Source organism: Myotis yumanensis, unplaced genomic scaffold (assembly GCF_028538775.1).
Source record: "Myotis yumanensis isolate MYYU_CA2020_CCGP unplaced genomic scaffold, mMyoYum1.0.hap1 SCAF_6, whole genome shotgun sequence".
NCBI lineage: Eukaryota > Metazoa > Chordata > Mammalia > Chiroptera > Vespertilionidae > Myotis > Myotis yumanensis.
This window is the reverse complement of record NW_027223757.1, coordinates 38,315,233-38,340,920: the sequence shown is the minus strand read 5'-3', so window position 1 is coordinate 38,340,920 and position 25,688 is coordinate 38,315,233. Positions and strand designations below refer to the sequence as shown.

Genomic DNA, 25,688 nt, shown 5'->3' with positions numbered 1-25,688 from the left:
AATACATATTTAAGATAACATTTGGAATTTCTGGTTATCTGCCTCCAATCTCCAAAATTCAGATTTTGTAGGCAAGATTATGTATTACAATATGCCATTAAGCCCCAATTGGGTAGCTTAGTAGGTTAGAGCATCGTGAGGATACATCAAGGTTGTGGGTTTGACTTCCTATCAAGGCACATACAAGAATCAACCAATGAATGCTTAAATAAATGAAACAACAAACTGATGTCTATGTCTCTCTCTCCCTCTCTCCCTCTTTTTCTCTAAAAATCAACTTAATTATTATTTTTGAAATTTTTAAAAAAATGACATTAATACAAACTAGAAAAATATGACGGGAGAATCTCTTTTTTTATTGATCTCACAGTTTGGTTTTCCTAACAACTAAAATACAAAAACCTAAAAATCATAAAAGAAAAATTACTTAATCACATTATTAAAAAACTCCAAATAAATAAATGGATAAGCAAATATGTATAATTTTGCTTGGTAAAAACAATCATAATAGTAAAACAAACTGGGGAGAAACATTTGCTATACATATAACAAAGGGCTGTTTTCTTAACATTAAAAAAAAAATCTAAAACCAACTAAAAGACCAATAACCTGACAAAAAAGAACAATAGTCACAAACAGATACAAAATGAAATACAATTCAAACACCCTGATTTTCAATCTTCAGATTCACTCATTAAAACTACACTGAATACAACCAGCAGAGTAAAAACTGATGCAGGCAAGAATCATCAATGTATGCTAAAATGAGTGGCTAAGAGATTGTTGAAGAACAGGATAGTCACCTGGTACCCAAGTATCACCTCCCCTGCCTCCCTAGGTTAGGGGAAAAAAATAGCTTTCACAAGAGAGAAAAGCTTTAACTAAATGATCAACCATAATATCAGCAATATGGGAAGAACTGTTACATTTATGCCCTTGATGTAATGCACTAAGGTTACAGCATTTGCGTAGTATTTTGGCCAAAAATATTTAAGATGAATAAAACCATGAGTAACTAATGAGACAAATTCAAACAAAGGAATATTCTACAAAATGCCTTGCCTAGACTCTTCAAAAATATCAATGGCATGAAAAATTGAAAAAGAAAAAGGCCAAGGAAGTGTTCTAAAGAAGAATGGCAACCAAATGTAATACGTGATCCTTGATTGGATCCTGAATTTAAAAACAAAACTAGCCCTAGCTCACGTGGTTCAGTGGTTAGAGCTTCAGCCCATGCACTAAAGGGTCCCAGGTTTGATTCCCAGTCAAGGGCACATACCTGAGTTGCAGGTTCAATCCCAGACCCCAGTCAAGGTGTGTGCAGGAGGCAACCAATCGATGTGTCTCTCTCACATGGATGTTACTCTCTCCTCTCTCTATCCCCCTCTGCCCTCCCTTCTACTCTCTAAAAAGCAATGGAAAAAATATCCTCACTCCTTGGGTGAGGAGTAGGAAAAAAAAAAATCAAGAATAAAGAAGAAAAGTGTTCCCAAGGGATAAAATATGTTCATCACAACAGTGGCCAATGCCACATAATCAAAAATTCCACACTAAAAATCTAATCACCCATTCTTACATTTTTAGGAAAAGTATATAACTTAGCACTAACCATACATTTTTGTACAATGCAATGAAAGTCTAGAGTGAAGGAAAGGCATATATTCTTAGACACGGTGAAAATCTCCAAAAATAAGTTGAAAACAAGTTTTTTCAAAGACTGACCAAGTTGCCTACCTTAGCCATTCAAACTTTATAAATTTTAAATGACCTCCCCCAGGAGACATCAGAGAATAGTTTAAAATGTCTTAAAATGCAATAAGCCAAATATGATAAACTGTTTTCTAAAAACAAATTTTATGAAGCAGCATGATGATGAGATGCTGTACATTGGTAAAAACTAAAATACTACTGTTGGACAGTTACCTCTTCTGTATCTTTCAGTGTACACACATGATATGGCATAGATATTAGTGTCTGCTCCTTCCTATCTGCAATATAAAGCCACCACCATTCTTGTTTTTCCTGCAAACGAAAAAAAGAGTATAAATCATCAGAAAGAACTAGAGAAACAGTTTTGCCTTGTTTCAATTAAGAGGTATTATCCTTGTTTTAGTCACTGCTGTACTGTACAAAATAGATGTATAAGAAATATTTACTGAACAAATAAATTTTTCTTATCCACTTGTAGATCTGCTCTCCAAAAGAATTCTGTATCGAACGTTGGGGTTTCCAATGGCCCCTTAGGCCCTATCAATGGGCCTCTGTATTAAAAACCCCTGATTAACCTTAAGAAAACTAAAAAAGAAGATATTCTAAAAAAAGAAAACAGTATAAACTATTACAATAGCATCTAGCAAATAATCTTAGTAAGCTCAGCTAGTAATAAGCAAAAGCCAGGAAGTAGGAGTGGAAGAGACTTGGGCAACCAAATGAGAAATCAATAAATTGAAACACATTACTCATAAGAGACCATCTTGAAGTCTAAGAGCCTATACCTTTCATTGCACATGATTTGTATATTAATAAGTTCAGCATTTTTAGGTGTACTTCATAAAAGATTAGAAACAGAAAAGGAGCTGGTTAAAAACAAAACAAAAACACCTGTCACCAGAAAGCACAGCAGGGACATCAGGGAGAACCAACGGAAACAGAAAAACTAAAAAAAAAACACAAAAAAAAACAGATGACGAAGCAGCCTGGAAGCACTGAACTCCAGTCTGCTTGTTACCATCACTACATTACAGTATATCAGTGGTTGTTTAGTCATCTGCTTAGGACAGAGATCTTTATAAAATAGCTTAAAAAATGTTTTGGAGCCAACAATAAAATTAACTCTAGAATATTCTAAATACTTAACCAAAACAACAACAGACTATTCTAAATAATTATCAAAAGAAGGTTAAAAAAATAACTTTTTACTGAAGTTTCATAGGAAAAATGTTTGTGTTTAAGCTAAAATCACTTGCACTTCCCATTTTATTTTAACCGTGAGGCATTAAAATTAAAAGCTCTTTTGTTTAAATGACTTAAAAGCAATTTTAAAAAAGTAATACAACATTAATAAGCAGAATAAATAAATCACAAGTACATGTTACATGATTAGCCCAGCCTCAGCTTAACCTGAGGGTTAGGACGACCACAACAGGATATGTGTATCTATATAAGTTTATCTGTGTGTTTTGCACACACAAAGTGGGTAAAAACATAATTGCCTGAAAGTGGAGTATTAATACCTGGGCTTTGTGGGCCATAGAGTCTGTTTTAACTACTCAACTCTGCCATTGTAGCAGGACAAGAATGAATGTGGCTGTGTTCCAGTAAAACATTTACAATAAAACTTCATTCACAAGAGCGGGAGGGAAGCAGATCTGTCTGCATGCTGCAGTTTGCCAATTATGTTTTAAAGCCACACAGGCCTGGATTATTTCATTCCTCTAACCATTGCTTTTCTCTTCTGTTCAATGATGAGTGCCTACCTCAGGCTGTGTAGTAAAGATGAACTGAGATCATACAAGTAAAATATGTTAGAATGTCTAGCATAAAGATAGCAATAAATAGGTTATGATTATTAGTGAAGTGAGGTAAAGGCCTCTGTTATTTAGGTAGTTGTGACATTTCACAGTCAGAACATGCATGTAACATAGGAAGCACAGCGATATGTTCAAGAACATGCATTTCTTCTTTACTTCACTTGGAGAATGCCTCTCCCTCCCTTCTCCCAGGCTACTTATTAAAACGAGACTCATTCCAGAATATCTATTAAGAAGCATGGGAATATCAATCTGTGGCATGGCACCTGTGCCTAAACTCTGATGCACATGGTGAAAGTGGAAAAGATGCTCTACCCAGAGTTATTTGTACGTTAAACAAAATTGTTTTTCTGTTGTGTATGATTCCCAACCATTCTTAACATATTAAATATAAATATAGTAAATGGCCCTGGCCGTTTTGGCTCAGTGGATGGAGCGTCGGCCTGCGGACTCAGGGTCCCAGGTTCGATTCCGGTCAAGGGCATGTACCTGGGTTGCAGGCACATCCCCAGTGGGAGGTGTGCAGGAGGCAGCTGATCGATGTTTCTCTCTCATCGATGTTTCTAACTCTCTATCCCTCTCCCTTCCTCTCTGTAAAAAATCACATATTAAAAAATAAATAAATAAATATAGTAAATGAGTTTCAATAACATGAAAGTCAATTATTAATATAAATCTTTAAGTGGGTAGTTGTGTAGATACTTGGGAAGTAGACAGGTAAACATTAGAAAAGTCCTAAATAAATAGTATCTGATAAATGGTACTTTGAGATGCTTAACATGCAGATGCAGATTATATTGGGAAAAGGTATTTTTACTGCTAAAATGTTCTAAGAAAGTGAATGAATATTTTGCCTGTTAACTAAGCATGGTCTAAAATGAAACTGTTACAAGGATAAAAATTATGCAGCTTAAAGAATCCCATGGCACTTTTAAAAATAAATCAGAGTGAACTTATTTGCTTGATTTCAGGAGCCCTGTGGTTGGCAGACGACCAAGGCAATGGGAAAAATGCCCCTAACAGATGGGCTAATGTTCAGGACATGCCATGGATCAGCATATGTATTAAGATGGAATCCTGGGCTGACGTCTCACCAAGTCACAACAAAAGTCTGTCAGAGCGACTCATTAATTATTAGGAAAGCCAAATTACTTAGGAATTTGCTTTCAGCAGCTCCCAGCAACTCTGCATTGACAGAGCAGAAAGCAGAGTGATACATGAAATCACCTGCCAAACATGAGTGGTAAACATAGGTTCTATGGCAAAGCTGTGAGGCAATCTGCAGAACAGCTTCCCTGAACAGAGGCAACTAGTTCTTAACCTCTAGCCACAGACAGAATCATCCACAGAAGTGAAATGTCAAGCAAATCCCATTCATTTGAAAGACAAATATAGCCTATAAAGGAGATCAAAAGTTGAGCAGCCCACAAGCACAAAGTAAACAAGGACAAGGGAACAAGCAGCATTGCAATGACCTGACCTGAGCCAGAGGCTCAGCCACGCTCACAATTACTGACCTTTAGCTGGTCCCACAACTGCCAAAGTCTGAGGCAATTACTGGGACCACAGCAAGTTTAGTAGCTCTAGGATGCCAGTACAGGTCTCACAAAGAAAGCCCATGGGAAAAGTCTAAGAACTTTCATCCTATTTAAAACTTGACAGAAGTGAAAGATTCACAATAGCCACCTAGCTAGAGCCAAAATATGCATTTGTATGAGTAGCTGCCTGAACTGCTAATGAGAAATCATAAAACACAACCCTTAGTAATCTGCACACATGCACAGAGAACCACAAAAATTCTTAAAAAGTTAACAATCCTCTTTTTAAACACATAATTCATATAGAGATATATCCTTCATGGTTCAATACCCTATCAGGGCACATGCCTGGGGTCTGGGCTTGATCCCCAATAGGAGGTGTGCAGGAGGCGGCCGATCGATGATTCTCTCTCATCATTAATGTTTCTCTCTCTCTCTCTCCCTCTCCCTTTCTCTCTCTATAATCAATAAAAACATACCTTAAAAAAAGAAATATATGCTTCAGAAATGAGGCCTATCAAGAACAGACCGCATTTAGCACATCTGAGCCAGTACCCACCACAAAGGATAAATGGCAACTGAGAATATATGAAGAGAAAGTGAATGGAATAAGGAAAACACTAGGCCATGTGTAACTCACCTCAGGAAAGTAAAGACTATAAACAGGATGTGTTATCTTTGATTTGGTTTCCAGTAGAGCTCTTTCCTTTCGCTGTATACTTTGTTGTAATTCTTGCCACTCCTAGTAAAATAAAAATTAAATGAAATCAAGTATGTTTTCAATCATTTTGAGGAGCTTCCATCTTATTCTATACTAGAAGCCTGGGGCACGAATTCATGCACAGGTGGGGTCCGGCCAGCCCGCCCCAGTCAGGCTGAGATCGGCCCAGGCTGTCCGGGGGTAGGGACCACAGGCGGTTGGCCAGCCGGCCTCGCCCCCTAGTTTAACTCCTGGTTGAGGGGACAATTTGCATATTAGCCTTTTATTATATAGGATTATTCCTGAAAATGCTAACTACTGCTAAGTTCAGTCCCACCAATCTGGTCATGTCCCTGCTCAAAACTTACACTACTTTTCATGAATCAAATCTAACCCGTTTAGCATGACCACAGTTCCATTCACAATCTGACCTGGCCCATCTCTCCAGTCTCCAATCACTGCCGTCCTCCTTGCACTCTTTACTACAGTCATTTCAAACTACCTAGACTTCTCTGAACTCACAGAGCTATTTCACTTGTCCTAAACCCTGTTTCCATTTTTGTTTTCCTCTTTCTCTACCTGACAAATTCCTACTCATTATTCTTTCAGGAGCATCTAAAGCAGTGGTTCTCAACCTTCCTAATGCCACGACCCTTTAATACAGTTCCTCATGTTGTGGTGACCCCAACCATAAAATTATTTTCGTTGCTACTTCATAACTGTAATTTTGCTACTGTTATGAATTGTAATGTAAATATCTGATATGCAGGATGTATTTTCATTGTTACAAATTGAACATAATTAAAGCATAGTGATTAATCACAAAAACAATATGTAATTATATATGTGTTTTCCGATGGTCTTAGGCGACCCCTGTGAAAGGGTCATTCGATCCCCAAAGGGGTCTCGACCCACAGGTTGAGAATCGCTGATCTAAAGCCTGAAGTATAAGTCCCTAAATTCCACCAATTTCCCTCTGCTCTCTCCTTGGTGCTATAACTGCACCCTGCTCTAAATGTGCATATTCTTTTGTACTCTAATGTTTTGTTTACCGCCTTGCCCACTACCCTACTATCATTCAAGGGCAGAAACTGTTTCACATTTGGCTTTGCCCTTCTGTCATCTAATGCAGTGCTTGGAATATGACAGATAATGAATAATTATTTGTTATTTGTATAATTTTTGTCAATTGAATGAATGTATTTTTGGTCATCTGAAGAGACTTGAATCCTAAGAATCTACTCTTCTAACCCTAATAGACTCAGAAAGGAATATGTAAATTCTTTCTCAAAGCAAGGCTGGGGATAATTTGATAGGTTTTAATTTTCTGACTATCAGCTTAATTCCCAAAGTATGGGCCAGCCTGCTGGCTCAGTGGTTGAGTGTCGACCTGTGAACTAGGGGTCATGGTTTGATTCCCGGTCGGGGCACATGCTTGGGTTGAGGGCTTAGTCACCAGTGGGGGGCATGCGGGAGGCAGCCGATCAATGGTTCTCTCATCATTAATGTCTCTGTTTCTCTCTCTCTCTCTCCCTTCCTCTCTGAAATCAATAAAAATATATTTTTTTAAAAAACAATCATCCTTATTTTTCCCCCCACCACTCCCAAGAGCAGGTACATTATTTCCTTTACTTTCATCCTTGCCCTTTATCTTTTCCTCTTTTTTTGACTCTGCTTTTGCCTCAGAGATTATTCCGGGAATCTCTTTTTTTCTCTCCTAAACCACTTATTTTAGATAAATGGCTCAGTCAAAAAGAACAACACAAACATAAAGAAAACAGCTGATCAATTAGAGATCATTTACAGGGAATTTGTAATGACCATTATTTGTCCACCAAATATTCTTTTCTATTGTCCTCCCATAAATCATGTGCAACTTAATGCCATGCCATGAGATTTTTTTTCTATTCTCTATAACTTCACAATCTTATTAAGAAACTCTTTTTTTTTATTTTTTGTTTGTTTGTTTTTTTAACTCCTCTTTTCTTAATGTCTACTATACCTCTTGAAATAAGGTGGCTTTCTAAAAAATGTTAGCATTTCCCTTAACCAACCTCTTGACATTAGAGTTCACAGTAATGTTTCTTTACCCTAACCACTACATTGAACTTGAGAGACTCTTCCCAGCAAACTGCTACCTATTTCATAACCCACTTTTCTTTACTCATACTTCCAGTCATCTCTAGAACTGAAAACTGCTTTAAGAGACTGAACTGACGTCACCTCAGACCCGGATCCTAATCTACTTAGCAATCTAAACTTTAAGAAAATTAGCCAGCTGGTGTTGCTCAGTTGGTTGAGCATCGTCCCACAGAAGGTCACTGGTTCTATTCCCGGTCAGGGCACATGCCTGAGTTGCAAGCTCAATCCCCAGTAGAGGGTGTGCAGGAGGCAGCCAAGATGTTTTTATCTATCCCTCTCTCTGAAATCAATAAAAATATTTTGAAAAATAGCAAGAAAATTAGCATTTCCAATCCTTGTTAGAAACTATTTTCTTTATAATTCTGACCACTATTCCTCAAATATATTCCTAAAAAACAATACAGGATTATAAAATATACTGGAAGCAAACTGACAAGCAAAGAAACAAGCAAATAAAGAATAACAAAAACCAAAATTATCATCAGAGTTATAATTCCAATTATTTAAACCCCTAAGTCTTACTGCTTCATCATCTTTGTTTTGTTTTTCATCTTGCTCTCTATCGGAGTCTCTGTCACTACCATCCTCTTTTTCACTCTGGGAGTCTCTATTTTCTTCTTCTTCAGAATCACTGCCTTTGTCAGAAACTTCTTCTTCATCTTCCTTTACTGGAGCTTCCTAAAAGGAAAAAGCAAACACAAAGGTCCTGAATGTCTCAATGACTATATGACTCTGAGTCCCTGAATGTCACTTATTTAATATAGCTCAAATCACAATTTCACTACTTCTGTAGAATTTTAGAGAATTATAAACATTCTTATTTATAAATATGTGGGAGTCAGGCTGAAAGGCTTTAACATTTGGCTTATCTGTCTATTGTTAGTAATTTTATTCATTTTTCATACTTTGTAAAATAAAAATATTTTATTCCTATTTGCAAAGTATACTACCACAATGGCTAAGATGGCTCATACTTCAAAAACATATATTATGCAATATATTTATTTGAAGAGGGAAAATAGGAAGTTTATAGAAAAGTACTGTTTTGATAGTTCAATTATCTTCTATAACTGATAGAGTATAATGCGGTAAGGAAAGCTAATATCCCAAACAAAATACTTACTAGTCTATTTCAAGAAGCAAAAAAAGAACAGCAAAATTAAACGCAAAAAAAGTATAAATAAAACAGATCAGAAATCAATGAAAGAGGAAGCAGATATACAGAAGGGAAACCAAACAAAACCAAGTTAGTTCTTTGAAAATATTAATAAAATTGATAAGTGGGAAGCAGGGGCATGCTAGAAGGGGTCAATGGGAAACTACAGGGGATATGTGTAATACTTTCAATAATAAAAGTTTTTTTTAAAAAGAAAGGCTTACAAAAAACTTTTCCTTGGATAATCCATAACATGAATAATTCAAATACAGATAAATGAGAGTTGGCAATATATCACAGTGATAATTTTGTATTTTTCAGAAAGAAAACCAAAGTTCTCTTTAAAATAATAGTAAATAAATAAAATTGATAGGCATTATTAGGCAAGACTAACTGACCAGAGGGAAAAAAGATAAAAAAATACAAATTACCAACATTAGGAATAAGAGACATAACTACAGATCCAAAAGACATTAAAAATTAAGGATATTATTATTAGCTTTATGTCAATAAAGTTGATAACTCAAGAAGAAATGGATAAATTCCTTGAAAAACACAATTTTGAAAATTGATATAAGAAAAAAGTAGAATATTTTGAGGATAAGAACTCTAAAACTAAACCCAGATGGCTTCTCTAGATAATTCTTCCAAATAAGAAAGAAACAAATCCAATCTTACATATACTCTTCCAAGAAAAAGAAAGATAAACTACTTCCTAACTTGTTTAATGAGGTAAACCCAATACAAAACATATGAAGGATATTACAAGAAAGGAGAATGATAAACCAATATTTTTTCATAAAAACAGATTTAGAAATCCTAAACAAATATTATCAAATCCAGATAAATATAAAAAAAGGATACTATGTTATGACAAATGAGATTTGTTCCAGTAATGCAATGAGGGTTTAAAAATTCTTAACACATCAATATAATTCACCATATTAACAGAAAGGAAAAAAATCATAAAATTGTCTCATTAGATGGAGTTTAAAAAGCATTTAATACAATTCAGTATCTGTTCATAAAAATTCTCAGCATGGAAAGAGAGGGGAACACTTTCTTAAAATGATAAAGGATGTCTACAAAAACTCTAGAGCTAACATCACATTTAATATGAAATAATGTTTGCTTTCTCCCCGAGATCAATAAGACATGGATAACCATCTTCACTTCTAATCCACATTACACTGAAAGTTCTAGCCAGTATGTTAACAGAAAAAGGAAGAGTATACAGATTTAAAAAGAAAAAAAAGCTAAACTGTTATTTCCAGATGGCATAATTGTGTACCTAGAAAATCTTTTTAAAAACATCTACAAATGGTGAGAATTACTGTCAATTCATCAACACTCTTTGATATAAGGTCAATATTTAGAAAATAACTATTTCTATACATCAACAATTAAATATTGCAGAATGATTTTTTTTTTTTTTTGGTAGCTTAAACCAGTCTTACAGCTCTGGGGGTTAGAAGTCTGAAATCCAGGTGCTGGCAGGGCCATGTTCTCTATGACTATTCTATGCCAATGCCACACTATCAATTAATTAATTATGGTGGTTTTATGTTAAGTCTTGAAATATGGTAGTGTTAAGTCCTCAAACTCTTCACTTCTTCAAAATGTTCTTGACTACCATATTTAGATCCTTTGCATTTCCAACTAAAACAATTTTTTCTTTTTTTTGGTGAAAATTGTTTTAACTGGAAATGCAAAGGATCTAAATATGGTAGTCAAGAACATTTTGAAGAAGTGAAGAGTTTGAGGACTTACACTACCATATTTCAAGACAACATAAAACCACCATAATTAATTAATTGATAGTGTGGCACTGGCACAAGAATAGACAAATAACCAATGAAATGATTTAAGAGTCCATAAACAGATCTGCACATAAACTGTTATAACCATTTGTTTTAAAACAAATCACCATTGCAATTCAGACAAGAAAGGATGATCCTTTTAACAGATGATGCTAGAATAACTGGTCCATAATCCCTATCTCACACTGCTCACAAAAATTAATTCAAGATGTATCACAGTGCTAAATATAACAAGTAAAATAATAATTCTTCTAAAAGGGAACAAAAATATCTTCATGTTCTTGGGATAGCCAGAAATGTCTTAAACAGGACACAAAAGAACTAATCATAAAAGACTGATGAAATAGACTTCATTAAAATTAAGACCCACCAAAAGCTACCATGAAGAGTAAAAAAGGACTAATATCTAGAATATATAAAGGAATCCTACAATTCCATAAGAAGACAAACAACCCAATAGAAAAAGAGGATATCCAAAATGACCAGTAAGCATATGAACAGGTGCTCAATATCATTAATCTGGCAAATACAAATAAAAACCACACACAGGGATACTGCAACAGATCTACCACAGGTGGTTAAAATTAAAAAAAAAAAAAGATTGGGCCGAAACCGGTTTGGCTCAGTGGATAGAGCGTCAAGGGTCCCACGTTCGATTCCAGTCAGGGGCATGTACCTGGGTTGCGGGCACATCCCCAGTAGATGTGCAGGAGGCAGCTGATCGATGTTTCTCTCTCATCGATGTTTCTGACTCTCTATCTCTCTCCCTTCCTCTCTGTAAGAAATCAATAAAATATATTTAAAAAAAAGAAAAGATTGGTAAAACCAAATACTCGTGAGGATGTGAAAGAAATGGACTCATTATTTGCTGGCAGGAGCATAAAATGGTACAACTTTGGAAGACAGATTCTTTCAATGAGTTAAAACACACACCAATTTTATGACCTAGTAATTCCACTGCTAGGTACCTATCCAAGAAAAATGAATGTCCACAAAATGAAATGTACAAGAATAAGCATAGCACCTTTATTCATAATAGGCAAAAACTAGAAACAATCCACATGTCCACCAACTACAGAAGAGAGAAATTGTAGTATATCCATGCAATGGAATCACACACACACACACACACACACACACACACACAGGAATGAACTACTGCTATATACAATAGAGTATCACAAATATGATGTCAAATCAAAGCAACCAAACATAAGTCCACTTACATGAAGTTTAAGAACAGGCAAAACTCATCTATGGTAATAACAGAATAGGGGGAGAGTACAAAGGTGGGTGGAAGGGGCACTGATTGAAAATGGGCACACGGGAGCTTTCTAGGATGGTGGTAAGGTTTTATATCTGGATCTGGGTATCATGAGTACATACATATGTAAAATTTCAGGAGCTGCACACATAAGATTTGAACATTTTAGTGTATGTTATACCTCAATAAAGATAATTATATAATAACAATAATAAACTTACATTCCCAATGACTCCATTTGCTTGCTTTTGTTTCTGTTGCTTTGATTGTGATAAGGGAATAGGTATAGGTTTTTTTTTTACAGTTTTCTTTTTTTTTGATTTAGTGGTTTTCTTGGGTCCTTTACTCTTCTGTTGCCATCCTCCTTTTGTCCTGTTCTTGTTAGTATCACCTTGCTGTAAATCACATACACACTCAGAAATTATAGCAATAGTTTCATTTGGGAGTCATGGTAATTTTTAAATGGGAATGGCTAAAGTAAACGTTTTCATAAACTGAATGATTCTTCCACAGAAATGTAAATCAGTCAGAAAACTAAACAAAGCATTCCTATCACCAGGAAAGAACTGTAAGAAAACTCAAGTTTTTACCACATCTTCTGCTGGCTGTTCCTCTGCAGCACAGATGGACTGCTCCTTTTCAAATACTTCCTAGAGGAAGCGAGAAAAAAAGTATAATCTATCACCTGCACTCATCTTTCAGGTAAGCAAAACCATCTTTCAAATATATCATCAGTAAGTTTTTAAACTGGTGACAATGGGGGTGGAGGGAGGGAGAGAACAGGAAAATTAGCAATCACTAAATGATACTTCAGACATTACCTTCTGAAATTTCTCACATCTGTCCTGAATATTTTTTGAAAAGTACACTGTACTGAAATTTATAAATGCAATGACTTAAGATATGTACACTCATTATAAAATCAAAAACATTTTAGTTTAAATTTTCACTTTTATTCTAATAGTAATTAGACATGACTATTTTAATGTTATGAAAATTTGAATATATTACATTATTTTCCAACATGAAAACTTCATGAGACAAATATTAGTTTATTCTTTATTGTCAGTGATATTGCTCATTGGGTCTATAACTAAGAAGTGGAACACCAAGAAAATCCACATACCCTAAAGACATCCATCCACCATACAATCCATTTAGAATCAGTACATTTAGCATTTAAATTCCAGTAAGAATCTACACGAGAAGATGACAAGTGATGTGGGTTGTGTTTCATAAATTCCTTGAAATTATTAAAGCTAACAAGTATAAACAATGACAATTGTTAGGCTCTAAACTGTTTGCCTAATTTAGGGGTCTGCTTTTTAAACAGTTTATTGGAACACAATGCCCATTTGTGAGTTCAGTAGTTGCTACAGAGACTACATGGGCTATATCACAAAAAATATTTATTAATTGGACCTTTACAGAAAGATTTGCCAACTTCTTATCTAATTCTATCATCTCTGGTTCATTTCTTCATTTATTACTGGGTTTTAATTCTTAATTACTCTCAGGTACAGTTCACACAAAAACTGAACAATAAATACTTGATTCTTCCCCTTCCTCCAAAGCAGTTTTGTTTTCTCTTCTACCAGTTATTCCAGGTATCAACAGCCCAAGGCCGATATTTTGTTCATTTCTCAGGCTGGGAATTCCAAAGTATGTAGGTAGTATAAATTTGGATTCTAAAACCAATCCTAACCACTAGCTTAGTTTCCTCTTCTCCCAGAAGGCACCTCTCATCCAGAATCTGTAACACAAATGCTTCCTTACCACTTGCTACTATAAAATCAACATATTTTGATTTGATATAGCCTACTACAAAAGATGATTCTCCTACCGGAGGTTTTAGACATAGACTTTAAATGCAGCAAATGTTTCCTACAGATGCTCACAGATCTCAGAGCAGAACAGGCTAAAATCTACCATTAGTTGAATAAACTGAGTTGAAATACTATAGTCTATTAAAAACAAATTACAACTAAAGTTATAACTTGGGAAGTAACATAAATGTAATAGAAACTGAGAAAAACAAGATGCGGAAACATATTAATATGATCACATTTAATAAAGAAGAATGAGAAAAATACCAGTATATATGTATATACATATGTGCACTGTAAAGGTCCAGGTAGTAAATACAAATAGAACCAATGAAGAAACATATGAAAAGATATACACAAGTCTAAATTCTAGTCATTGGAGACGGACAAGGGGTTTCCTGAGAGAAGTGAGAGAAGGCATCTGTGATAAAAACATCATTTAAGCCCTGGCCAGTGTGCTAAGCGGTTAGAGCACTGGCCTGCGAACCAAGGGCAGCAGGTTAAATTCCCAGTCAAGGGCATGTACCTGGGTTGCAGGTTTGATCTCTGGCCCTGATGAGGGTGCCTGCAGGAGGCAACCAATTGATGTGTTTCTCTCACATTGCTGTTTCTCTGTCTGTCTGTCTGTCTCTCTCTCTCTCAAAATCAATGGAAAAAATATCCTCGGGTGAGGATTATTAAAAAAAAAAAAAAAAATTAACTTTATGGATAGTCATGCATTAGGATATCTAAAGGGGTGAGCTTCAAAACTGATAATATCAGATGGGTAGGATTTTAAGTAATATTCACCTCTTCCTTTACTTTTTTTTTGCAGTGCCCAAATTTTTTCTCAGACAGCATGAATTTTTCACATTAAAATTGTGTATTTTCATTATAATTTTTAAATTTCTTATTTAAAAATTTAAAGGGAGTAAATTCTCTAAAGCAGCGGTCGCCAACTGGTGGTCTGCGGACTACTGGTGGTCTGTGAGGTCCAAAAGGTTGGTGATTGCTGCTCTAAAGAATGGACTGAAAAAGAATAGGTGATGAAATTCTCAACAATAATCAATAGTAAACTCTGTATAGCACTTAAAAATTTAAGAATTATACCCACATTACCGTTATAATGTTTTATAAGGAATTAAACCATCACATGAAGAATTAATTTATTTCCCAAAGTTTTCTTGTGTAAAAACTCATATGAAAAACTATGAGAGTTAATTTAAAATTTCAAAACAGCTAACATAACTTGCAAAATTAGATTTTGCTATTCAATAGTTTTAATCTGAGAATATATAACTTAAAACGAGAAATTAAATATAAAAACCTCAATACATAACTTTTTTTCTCCTTATATTTATTAGGGTGACATTGGTTATATAACACATAACTTAAAGCATAAAAATACAAATAGACTACTTACTGCCATTGTTTGCCTTGTCAATTTAACCAATACTGTAACTAGGGATCCTACTGTGATGTTGTTGCTGTCTTCATCATCCAATACTGTAAGATGAAAGAAAAAATTTGAGTTAAAAATTAAGCTTTATGTCAATGCAAACAATAAAATTTAACCTACCCAAATGAAGTTGATACTTCAGTATTTCAAATATGTTATATTTTAAACTTACTCAAAAAAATAATGTGATTGCCTACTTTGTATAAGGCCCTCCAATAGATGCCTTCAGCAATGTGCTCATTTAAACCCTTGAACTAGCTCTATGAGAATTATTGTTACTTCTACTTTAAAGAAGAAACTAAGGTTCAGAAATAAAGTAAAATGCCTAAGGTCACATAATGGCTAAACTGGCACTGCCACATTTCAAACCCAGGTTGTTTTTTTTAAACAAAGTATAATGTGAGGACTACCATACCATAGCCTTCTCTCACAGTGATATTAAAAATAGGGTTATGTTACTCCATTGAATTGTGCAAACCTTACAGTCACAAGATTTTACCTGTATGATCAGTGCTGCCTATCAGAATCAACTAAAACTAGTATTATCCTATCTAATAAAAGAGCAATGTGCAAACTGACCATCACTCCAACACACAAGATGGCCACCCCCATGTGGTCAAAGATGGCCACCACAAGATGGCCGGCAGGGGAGGACAGTTGTGGGTGATCAGGCCAGCAGGGGAGGGACCAGGCCTGAAAGGGAGGGCAGTTGAAGGCAACCAGGCCTGCAGGGGAGGACAGTTAGGGGTGACCGGGCTGGCAGGGGAGGGCAGTTGGGGGCGACCAGGCTGGCTGGAGAGCAGTTAGGCGTCGATCAGGCTGGCAGGGGAGTGGTTAGGGGGTGATCAGGCTGGCAGGCAGAAGTGGTTAGGGGCAATCGGGCAATCAGGCAAGCAGGCAGGTGAGCGGTTGGGAGCCAGCAGTCCTGGATTGTGAGAGGGATGTCCGACTGCCTATTTAGTCCTGATCCCGGTGAGGCCTAAGTGGGCAGTCGGACATCCCTTGATGGGTCCCAGATTGGACAGGGTGCAGGCTGGGCTGAGAGACACAAACCCCCCCCCCCCCCCCCCCCCGCCCCTCCGTGTATGAATATCATGCACCGGGCCTCTAGTATGCCACATGAAAAGGTTTAATTTTTAAGGGAAGAACTTCAAGATATTTAAAACTATATTTTGCAATGTTTTTGCAATTAATATCTTTTATATTTATTTATTTTTTTATTGATTTCAGAGAGGGAGGGAGAGATAGAAACATCAATAGTGAGAGAGAATCATCCATCAGCTGCCTCCTGCACACCCCACACTGGGGATCGAGCCCACAACCCGGCATGTGCCCTAACTGGGAATTGAACCATGACCTCCTTGTTCATAGGTCAATGCTCAACCACTGAGCATACCAGTGGGCTGCAATTAATTTCTTAAAACCATGTTTGCCACACACAGTCCCAAAAGTCTAATAATGAAATAAATTTTAATATTAAAATAACATTAAAATAAACTAACAGTAAAATTAATATAACTTACCAAACATGATCCTGCATTCAAATGTGTGTTTTTTTTCTACAGATTTTACCTATAAATGTTTTCTTCACTATGCATTTCTGCCTCCAGGTTTTTCTAAGTTTGTCACGTGTATTTTACACAGCTTTAGATGAGCATACTCTGTTCTAGTCTGCACTGACACACCACCAGTTGGAAAAGAATGGCCTCCAACAACCTATAACTACTATCTAAATTACTGGCTGTGAAGTGCAATGGCTGGGCATCAAAAAAGGGTACAATATCCTTTCTTCTGGAAGTCTCCATTACCTCAAACAAAATCTGGGCTACATATTCATCAAGATTGCAAAACTGTATGTACATGAGCATTGCACATGAATCAACAGCTCTAACAGTGTCTACCTGCCTTCTGACACTTTAAAGCAGCGGTTCTCAACCTGTGGGTCGCAACCCCTTTGGGGGTCAAACAACCCTTTCACAGGGGTCGCCCAAGACCATTGGAAAACACATATATAATTACATATTGTTTTTGTGATTAATCACTATGCTTTAATTATGTTCAATTTGTAACAATGAAAATACATCCTGCATATCAGATATTTACGAGTCATAACAGTAGCAAAATTACAGTTATGAAGTAGCAACGAAAATAATTTTATGGTTGGGGTCACCACAACATGAGGAACTGTATTAAAGGGTCGTGGCATTAGGAGGTTGAGAACCACTGCTTTAAAGTGAAGAAGAGCTTACTCTGTATTTCCTCCAGCAATGTGGGAAAAGGGATCCACCATGTCCAACACTGGATCATGCAGATGCCCCTTTCTGCTTCTATAATTCTACTCTCTCTCCAGTAACTACACTACTCATATTATACATTTGGATAGCATAGTAAAAATATAAATCATCTATACAAAATACTATGGAATGAAACACAGCATAACGTTCTGCAGTAAGACAGAATAATCTTATCTTACACATCTAATAAAGAATCTCTCCCATTGGCCCATGAAACAAAGGGTCACGGGTTTGATTCCTGGTTAAGGGCATGTACCTCAGTTGCAGGCTTGATCCCCGGCCTGGGTCAGGGTGGATGTGGAAAGCAACCAATCATGTCTCTCTCTCACATCAATGTTTCTCTCTCTCTCCCACTCCTCCCTCCCTTTCACTCTAAAAATCAATGGAAAAATATCCTTGAGTGAAGATGAAAAAATAATCTCTCCAACATTCATTTTTTTAAAGCAGCATGTAATTTTTACAACCCTTGATTATTATCAAAGAGTATCTCTTCAGTCTCAAACTAGATGTATTAATAGCTTCTAATTAAATTATTATGGTCCTGAATGAAGCTTTGTATGTTTAATGTTTGAAAACTCATGGGCCTACAAGGAAATCGTAACACCCCAACCCCATCAAAGCAGCACCAGTCTTCACTACATGTATCCTATACACCAGCCAAATTGAAACCAGATTGCAATTTAGCTTCCTTTCTCAAACACCCAATCTTTGAGAGCCTTCTATCTCAATTCCAATTAGAATGTAAACTCAATAAGGCAGAATCTTTGTCTTACTACTGCTTCTCCAGCACTCAGAAGTAGTAGTGTCATTCAATATTTGTGAGTGAATAAATGCACAATGTCTGTGCCATTCACTTAACACTTAGCCCAAGATTCCTTATTTTAATCCTATGTTTATGACCTATATCCCCAAATCCTATATAATAAAAGCGTAGTATGCAAATTGTCCCCTTGACTGGGAGTTCGTCCAGGGCCAGCCGGGGGAAGGGAGGAAGTACCCAGCCAGGAGCCAGTAGCTGCTAGGGACCCTACCAGTGCACTAATTTTGTGCACTGGGCCTCTAGTTAGACTATAAGCCCTTTAAAGGCTGAAACCATTCCTGATGCATGTTTGTATTCTTGGTCCCACAAGAATGTTAGCACAATAGTAGCTTAATAAATGTCAAAGCTCAGAATAATGCCATAATGAAGAAATGAAGCAGATAATCTCTAATTTGGTCATTTCACGATATTATTCAGCTATTGAAATGGGAACAAACAGGGCAATTATGTAGGTGAAATTCACTCCAAGCACACACAGAGGTAAGTCAAGAAAAACACGTGCAATGTGGCACAGAATATGATAATTTTCAAGGCTTCATGAACATAAATAAGTTGGAGTTTTTAATTAAATGTTTGAACTACGCAGCTATGTTTTTCACACTAATGGATACATTTTAAGTTCCTTTCATTACATCTGGAACTCTTTGATTCCCATTACGAGGATAATAAAAGTAGGACTCTGTGTTCTCAAAACTATTAAGTGTACATCATTTTCCATCACAGTAAATCTGACAGGTAAATAGGTAATTAGACTCTGTAAGTCTAATTACAAGTTATGTTATTAAATGAAGTTTTTGGAGAATCCTGAGTCAAGCAAACAAGAGCCATTCTATCAAAAGGGAAGCAATATTCCACAAGGAAACCTCCCACTTACCTTGTGATTTTATGTCCATAGTTATATGTGGAAAACTCCCAAGGACAGCCATAACCTCTTCATATTTTTCATCTTCTAGGAAGTGCAATAGATATTGACGATCTGTTTCTTTTAAACTCACCAAATCCTGAATAGTCTTAATTTTGTACTGAATTTTAAAAAAAAGAAATCCTAAAGTCATAAAACTTTTCATAAAAGAAAACTATTAGCATGTTTACTAAAACACAATCCAAGAACTTGTAGAAAAATGTTAAGATTATATATATTTTAAAGGAGCAAATAACAGCTTTATAGCATTTCATGCCCTTTTTCTCCAAGGAAAATTAAATTTAGTATTTATTTATTACAGAGTTAATACAGGGTTATATTTTTTAATTAGAAAAAAAAAGTTATAGGGAAAAATTAGTATTCATATAGAATCTTGACCCACACAAGAACTACTGTCATTTCAGTGCTCAGTTTTCTGACCTTTATTCAATTTTAATGCTAAGAATATGACTTTATCTCCAAGTACAGCTGTATCCTACAGAATATTCTCATTTTTTTATTGTCTAAATATAGCTATCTGTTATTACAGTAATATCTATCTTATCTAAATGGATACTTAGGAGTGTTCTTTAATTTTCAGGTGTTTAGTGCTAGTCACTAATTTTTATTTTCACAGACATGGATTAGATCACGAGGTATGTGAAATGCCTGCTTTTGGATTCTTAAATCTTCAATTGTAACCTAAAATGTGATCGAACTTATAAGCATAATAACACAATTACTTGAAAGGAGAACTCTAATGCAAATTTCTAATATACATTAGTTTTACCTTAATATACTATCAATCTAATGTCCATCTTCTGCCTACTTTGTCTAATGCATACAAACTAATGTTTAAAATCTACAAAATTACGATTTTGTTCAGTATTTTCTTGTGTTTCCTCAAGTTTTTCATTTATCTTAAGATTCATTATCATGTCTTTACTATAAACCATGTTTTCTAAATAAGAATTATCTTGCCCAGCGGTGTGGCTCAGTGGTTGAACATTGACTTATGAACCAGGAGTTCATAGTCAGGGCACATACCCAGGTTGCAGGCTCAATACCCAGTAGGGAGTGTGCAGTAGGCAGCCAATCAATGCTTCTCTCTCATCATTGATGTGTCTATCTCTCCCTCTCCCTTCCTCTCTGAAATCAATAAAAAAAGTATTTAAAATATATATATGTATATTTTTAAAGCACTATCTTTATTTGATCTACTTATTTTTAATATGTTTTATTGATTTTTTACAGAGAGGAAGGGAGAGGGATAGAGAGTTAGAAACAACGATGAGAGAGAAACATCAATCAGCTGCCTCCTGTACACTTCCCACTGGGGATGTGCCCACAACCAAGGTACATGCCCTTGACCAGAATTGAACCTGGGACTTTTCAGTCCGCAGACCGACACTCTATCCACAGAGCCAAACCAGTTAGGGCTAATCTACTTATTTTGAACACTTATTCTCTTCACTCTAAACTAATAAACCACTGCCCAACATTTAACCCACAAATAAAATTATTGCAAAGTATACAATGCATTTTTACTTAGTGCATTTATTTTTAGTAACGTAATATAAAGAACAAAGTGTTAACTGCTAAAAATGCACTGGCCCCGTACTAAAATCACTTACAGTAGTAAGATATTAAACAGCTACCTGACAGAACCACTTGAGGGAGTTTCAGAATGTTTAAGATATTTTAAATCTAAGTAATTCATAGTAACAATTTCTAGAAAACTTTCATTCATGTTATCTTTAAGTGACATGACAAACTGCTTAAAACCAATTTTAAAGTAGCAAAGAATTACCTTTTTATGATTAGAAACCCTTCTAAGATTGTCCTCTTCAATGTGAGGGAGCTGCAGAAGGGGAGACTTGAACTGCTGAAGGCCTTGCACCGCCATCTGAGAAAGCTTCATGCAGTTTTCTAGGGATGCCAAAGTTGGAGCACGAAACTCCCTTTCTTAGAAAGAATAGGAGGAAAAGAAAAGACAAAGCTGGACTTTCTACATGTTGAGGAGTATACAATGCATGACAAGCTAAGATTCACTATCCCAAACCCCTCAAATTTTAAAATCTTAGTGTTGATTTTCCTTTAAAAGTTACTGGATAAAATACTACACACACACACACACACACACACACACACACACACACACTTGGTTAAATGTGTATTATCTAGCAACAACCATTGATTTAATAGAAAAATTCTTCGCATTACCTCCAAAAACAGCAAGTTATCAGAAATTATCAGTATCAAGAACATACTAACAGCATGCCAATAACTGACATCATCCATATTAACAAACAACAACCACTGCCTCCTTTTTTAAGGGCCCCTCTCTCCCTTTCCATTACAGACCACAAACTCCCTCATTTTTTTTCCTCGTGCAAAAAAAGCACTACATATCAGAGGAATCATCATTACATCACTTAAAGAATTATTTTAAACTCATTGTTAAAATACATAATAACCCAACTCCAACAAAATCAGAAGAAAAGGATATTTTAAATCTTTCAAATAGTAATAAAACATGAAAAAAATAAAATTAAAACATAAGTTATGATAAACACTTACATGGTGGAAAAATATAAGGAAAAAAATAAGAAAAACCATAAATAAATGTGAGAAAGCTGATTCAATTTATAGACAGAATTACGGTAAGTACCCATAAATCTTAAAACTATGAAGAGTAATCTACATATGCTTGCAAGGAAAAGTACGACATAATTAATTACATCTCCTCCTCACCTTCACGGCTCCGAGCCATTATTATTAGTTGGCAGATTACATTAACCATTTCTTGAAGTAGGGCAGGGCATTTTTTCAGCATAAATTGCTGATCTGCAAAACAATGAAAAACCCGACAAATCATTCTATCCTTATAATTAAAACATCTTTATCACCTATAGTCCAAGACTAATACAAATTTAAGGTATCCTACAAATATTGCCCATGACCTCAGAATTTTACAGGTTGAACCTAATAGTATCTACTCAACATATCATCACAATCAGTCAGAAAACCCAAACTCAGATTAGATGTTCCAAAGGCCAAATTTTAATATTATGGGATTAGGCTTTATCAATCGATTCCCTACCCAATTAATCTTTAGCTTAATCTTACTATATTTAAGAACTTTAAGAATTTTCTTCTTGTGCATTAAAGTTTCTATGAGTAGAATTATGGATAAATCCAAAGGCTAAGATTGAGAATAAATGCACAGAGAGGAAGAGGAGAAATGAGGGAGAGATGCTTTCATTTATCCTATATAATAAAAGCCTAATATGCAAATAGACCGAATGGCAGAATGACCAGCGGAATGACTGGTCACTATGATGTGCACTGACCATCAGGGGGCAGACACTCAACACAGGAGCTACCCCCAGCCTGCAGGCCCCAACCAGTGGCAACGGTGGGGGGCAGGGCCAGCAAGGGGGCAGCACCAGGACAGCTAAGGCATGTGAGAGTGGGGGCCCCAATCATCCTGCCGGTCACCCCACAGACTGGCCCTGATTGCCGGCCAGGCCTAGGGACCCTACTATGCACGAATTTCATGCACTGGGCCTCTAGTACTGCATATAATAGTTAACCATTAAGATCATCCATTGGATTAATACTCAAGCTAAAAAAATTTTGTTCCCTACCTCTTAGGTATTTGGTAAAAATGGAGATGGTTTATATCTGTACAAAATATTAGAAACAGAATTATTATTTAACTTGCAACTCTAATAACAATGCTTAAATAGTGCTCCCTCATGCCATCATAAGCAAACTATCCTATCACCAATCACTGAGCATCAACTGGCCTTGTTTCCAGAGGCATTTGATTGTATTATTGACTTAAAAGGATCATTCAGAAAGAACATTTATTCCCTGAGAATAACTTTCTTTTATAACTTCAATTGAGCCCTCGTGTGGCTCAGTGGATAGAGCATCGGCCTGCGGACTAAAGGTCCCGGGTTCAATTCCGGTCAAGGGCACATGCCTGGGTTGTAGGCTCGATCCCCAGTGTGGGTCGTGCAGGAGGCAGCCGATCCATGATTCTCTCTCATCATGGATGCTTCTCTCTCTCGCTCGCTCGCTCGCTCTCTCTTTCCCTCCCTCCTTACCTCCCTCCCCCTCTCTCCCTGTCCCTCTCTCTCTGACATCAATAAAAAAAATATTTAAAAAAACTTCAATTGAAATGATACAAGTGAAGAAGAAACGACACTCGAGTTTATGACAGCCCTGGAAACACCACTGTCTCAATCTACTGCCTTTCTTTTAAGTAAGTATTTATGAAGCTTTAACTAGATATTAACCATTCTTTGATAACAACTCCTAGAGAGTGGTGGGTGGAGCAATGGAGTTGAGATATTTGTTGTGAAATCAATGTTTTCTCATCCTCTCCCTGCAAAACCTTACAAAATCCTTTTTTTAAAAGTCATTAGGAATTATTACATAATCTGCAACTGACTAAACATTTCTCATATATTCTCTCACTTTCACATTTTAACATTTGCTCTAACATCTGACTTACTTAGACCTTCAAAGTATTTGTGAAGTAATTATGTAGCATGTCGATTTCTTTTTAAAAAGCCCTTGAGCAATTATTTGATTGAGCAAAAAATAACAGTGACTAAAACAGTGCACCATGAAGTCTAATTAAATCCGCATATCACAAATACCTTCTTCAAGGGTCTCAGGAATTTTCATTCTAGCAAGATGACACAGTAAAAGAACTCTCGCCTTCAGGCTATATGGACATGTAAGTGGAGGTTCATTCTTCTTTAAATTAATGCTGCCAATTTCTCTGATTAGCTAGAGTAAATAAAATAATTATTCAAAAATACACATCTAAAAAAAAGCATTAACTTTAATATGTAAATGCTTATCAAGGAATGTAGGAGATTGGACTAACCTGAGGTATTAGAATATTATCTGTTGGTCTGCTTGTGGCATCTTTATTGTACTGAGGATCAAATTCAGAGGCTCCAGCCAAAACCATGATAAGACCTAAGGAAACAAAAGACATATGAAAGTAAATACATATATTTGCTCACCTATTAATTTCCCTGCTATGATACTTCATTAATCCTAGGGTGAGGCAATTTTCCAACCATACTCAATGCTTAAAAGCCATGTGAACTCCACTACTAACAAGTATTAATTTATTCCATAAAAAAGCCTCACTTTTTAAAACATGCACAATGTTACCTATCCCAAGTGAATAGAAATATAAATCAAATTAAGGACCCCAAAGCAACTAGATGCATTAAAATCTCTTCAAATAATGTCTGTTTCTAGACCTAACCATGTGTTCCACAGAAACTTTCTATAGAGCATTAAATGTTCCATGTGATATTAATAAATGTTATGTGAAAAAAGGGGGCTCTATGGTTAAATATGGGAAATAATGAGTTAAAAAGAGTTACATGTTTCTTTGCTTTATGACTACTCAGAGCCTTCAATAAACTAAAATATACTGTCATTTACAGAAACTTTTATTATAGAACTCTGGAGGGTTTGGGAGAATAGTGTTCCTTGAAAAACACATGATTCGCAGCCTCATACAGGGTGGGGCGAAAGTAGGTTTACTGTTGTGAGTGGGTGGGACACAGAGTTCATTCTTTTATTATTATTTATTAATTATTGTATTTTCCATACAATTATAAACCTACTTTTGCCCTACCCAAATATTAGCATTACTCTTGTAAGCCTCTACAAGCTCTTTCATGACTTGCACTAGAGTTATTAATCTCACCTTCCAGCAGAAAATACACACAACATGTTCACAAAAAGCAGGGCAACACAGAGGTTAAGCGCCTAAAACCCTAGAGCAGGGGTGGGCAACCCCTGGCATGCGTGCCAAACATGGCACGCCAGTAACTTTTGCTGGCACGCGAAACCCTCTCTTATAATCTTCCATTTACAATTTTTTTCTTAATATTGACTTTTTTATTTTTCAGATAAATTCAGTGTAGGTGCATCTTAGATAAATAAATAATTTTACATAACAAGTTATCTTAAAGACCATAGACATGGATTGACGAGAGAGGGGACGAGCAATTTCAATAGTGTCGAAAACGAACTATTAAGGACTTGAAATGCCATTCCAGAAAATTTTTTCTGTTTAAAAAACTTTGCAACAGCGTTACTCTCCATGTGTTCATCCACATACACTTGTGAATCTTTGTTCTCAGTGATGAATTTTGTTAAGTCTCGTAATAGGAGTAGCTTGACGGATGAAAGTAGTAGCTCGTGCATATCTCTG

General features: G+C 35.9%; 1 protein-coding gene across 1 annotated transcript in view; it reads right to left on the bottom strand.

Moving 5' to 3' along the window:
* SEC63 (SEC63 homolog, protein translocation regulator) overlaps window positions 1-25,688 on the bottom strand; it is a 71,936-nt gene that overhangs the window by 7,886 nt on the left and 38,362 nt on the right. The window contains exons 9-19 of the mRNA XM_070417982.1: window positions 24,336-24,430; window positions 24,103-24,235; window positions 22,184-22,276; window positions 21,240-21,394; window positions 19,403-19,550; window positions 15,379-15,461; window positions 12,741-12,800; window positions 12,372-12,545; window positions 8,433-8,588; window positions 5,709-5,810; window positions 1,924-2,022 (exon numbers count right to left, since the gene is read on the bottom strand). Of these exons, the coding sequence (XP_070274083.1) occupies window positions 1,924-2,022; window positions 5,709-5,810; window positions 8,433-8,588; window positions 12,372-12,545; window positions 12,741-12,800; window positions 15,379-15,461; window positions 19,403-19,550; window positions 21,240-21,394; window positions 22,184-22,276; window positions 24,103-24,235; window positions 24,336-24,430 (1,298 nt within the window). The remainder of the gene's footprint in view (window positions 1-1,923; window positions 2,023-5,708; window positions 5,811-8,432; window positions 8,589-12,371; window positions 12,546-12,740; window positions 12,801-15,378; window positions 15,462-19,402; window positions 19,551-21,239; window positions 21,395-22,183; window positions 22,277-24,102; window positions 24,236-24,335; window positions 24,431-25,688) is intronic.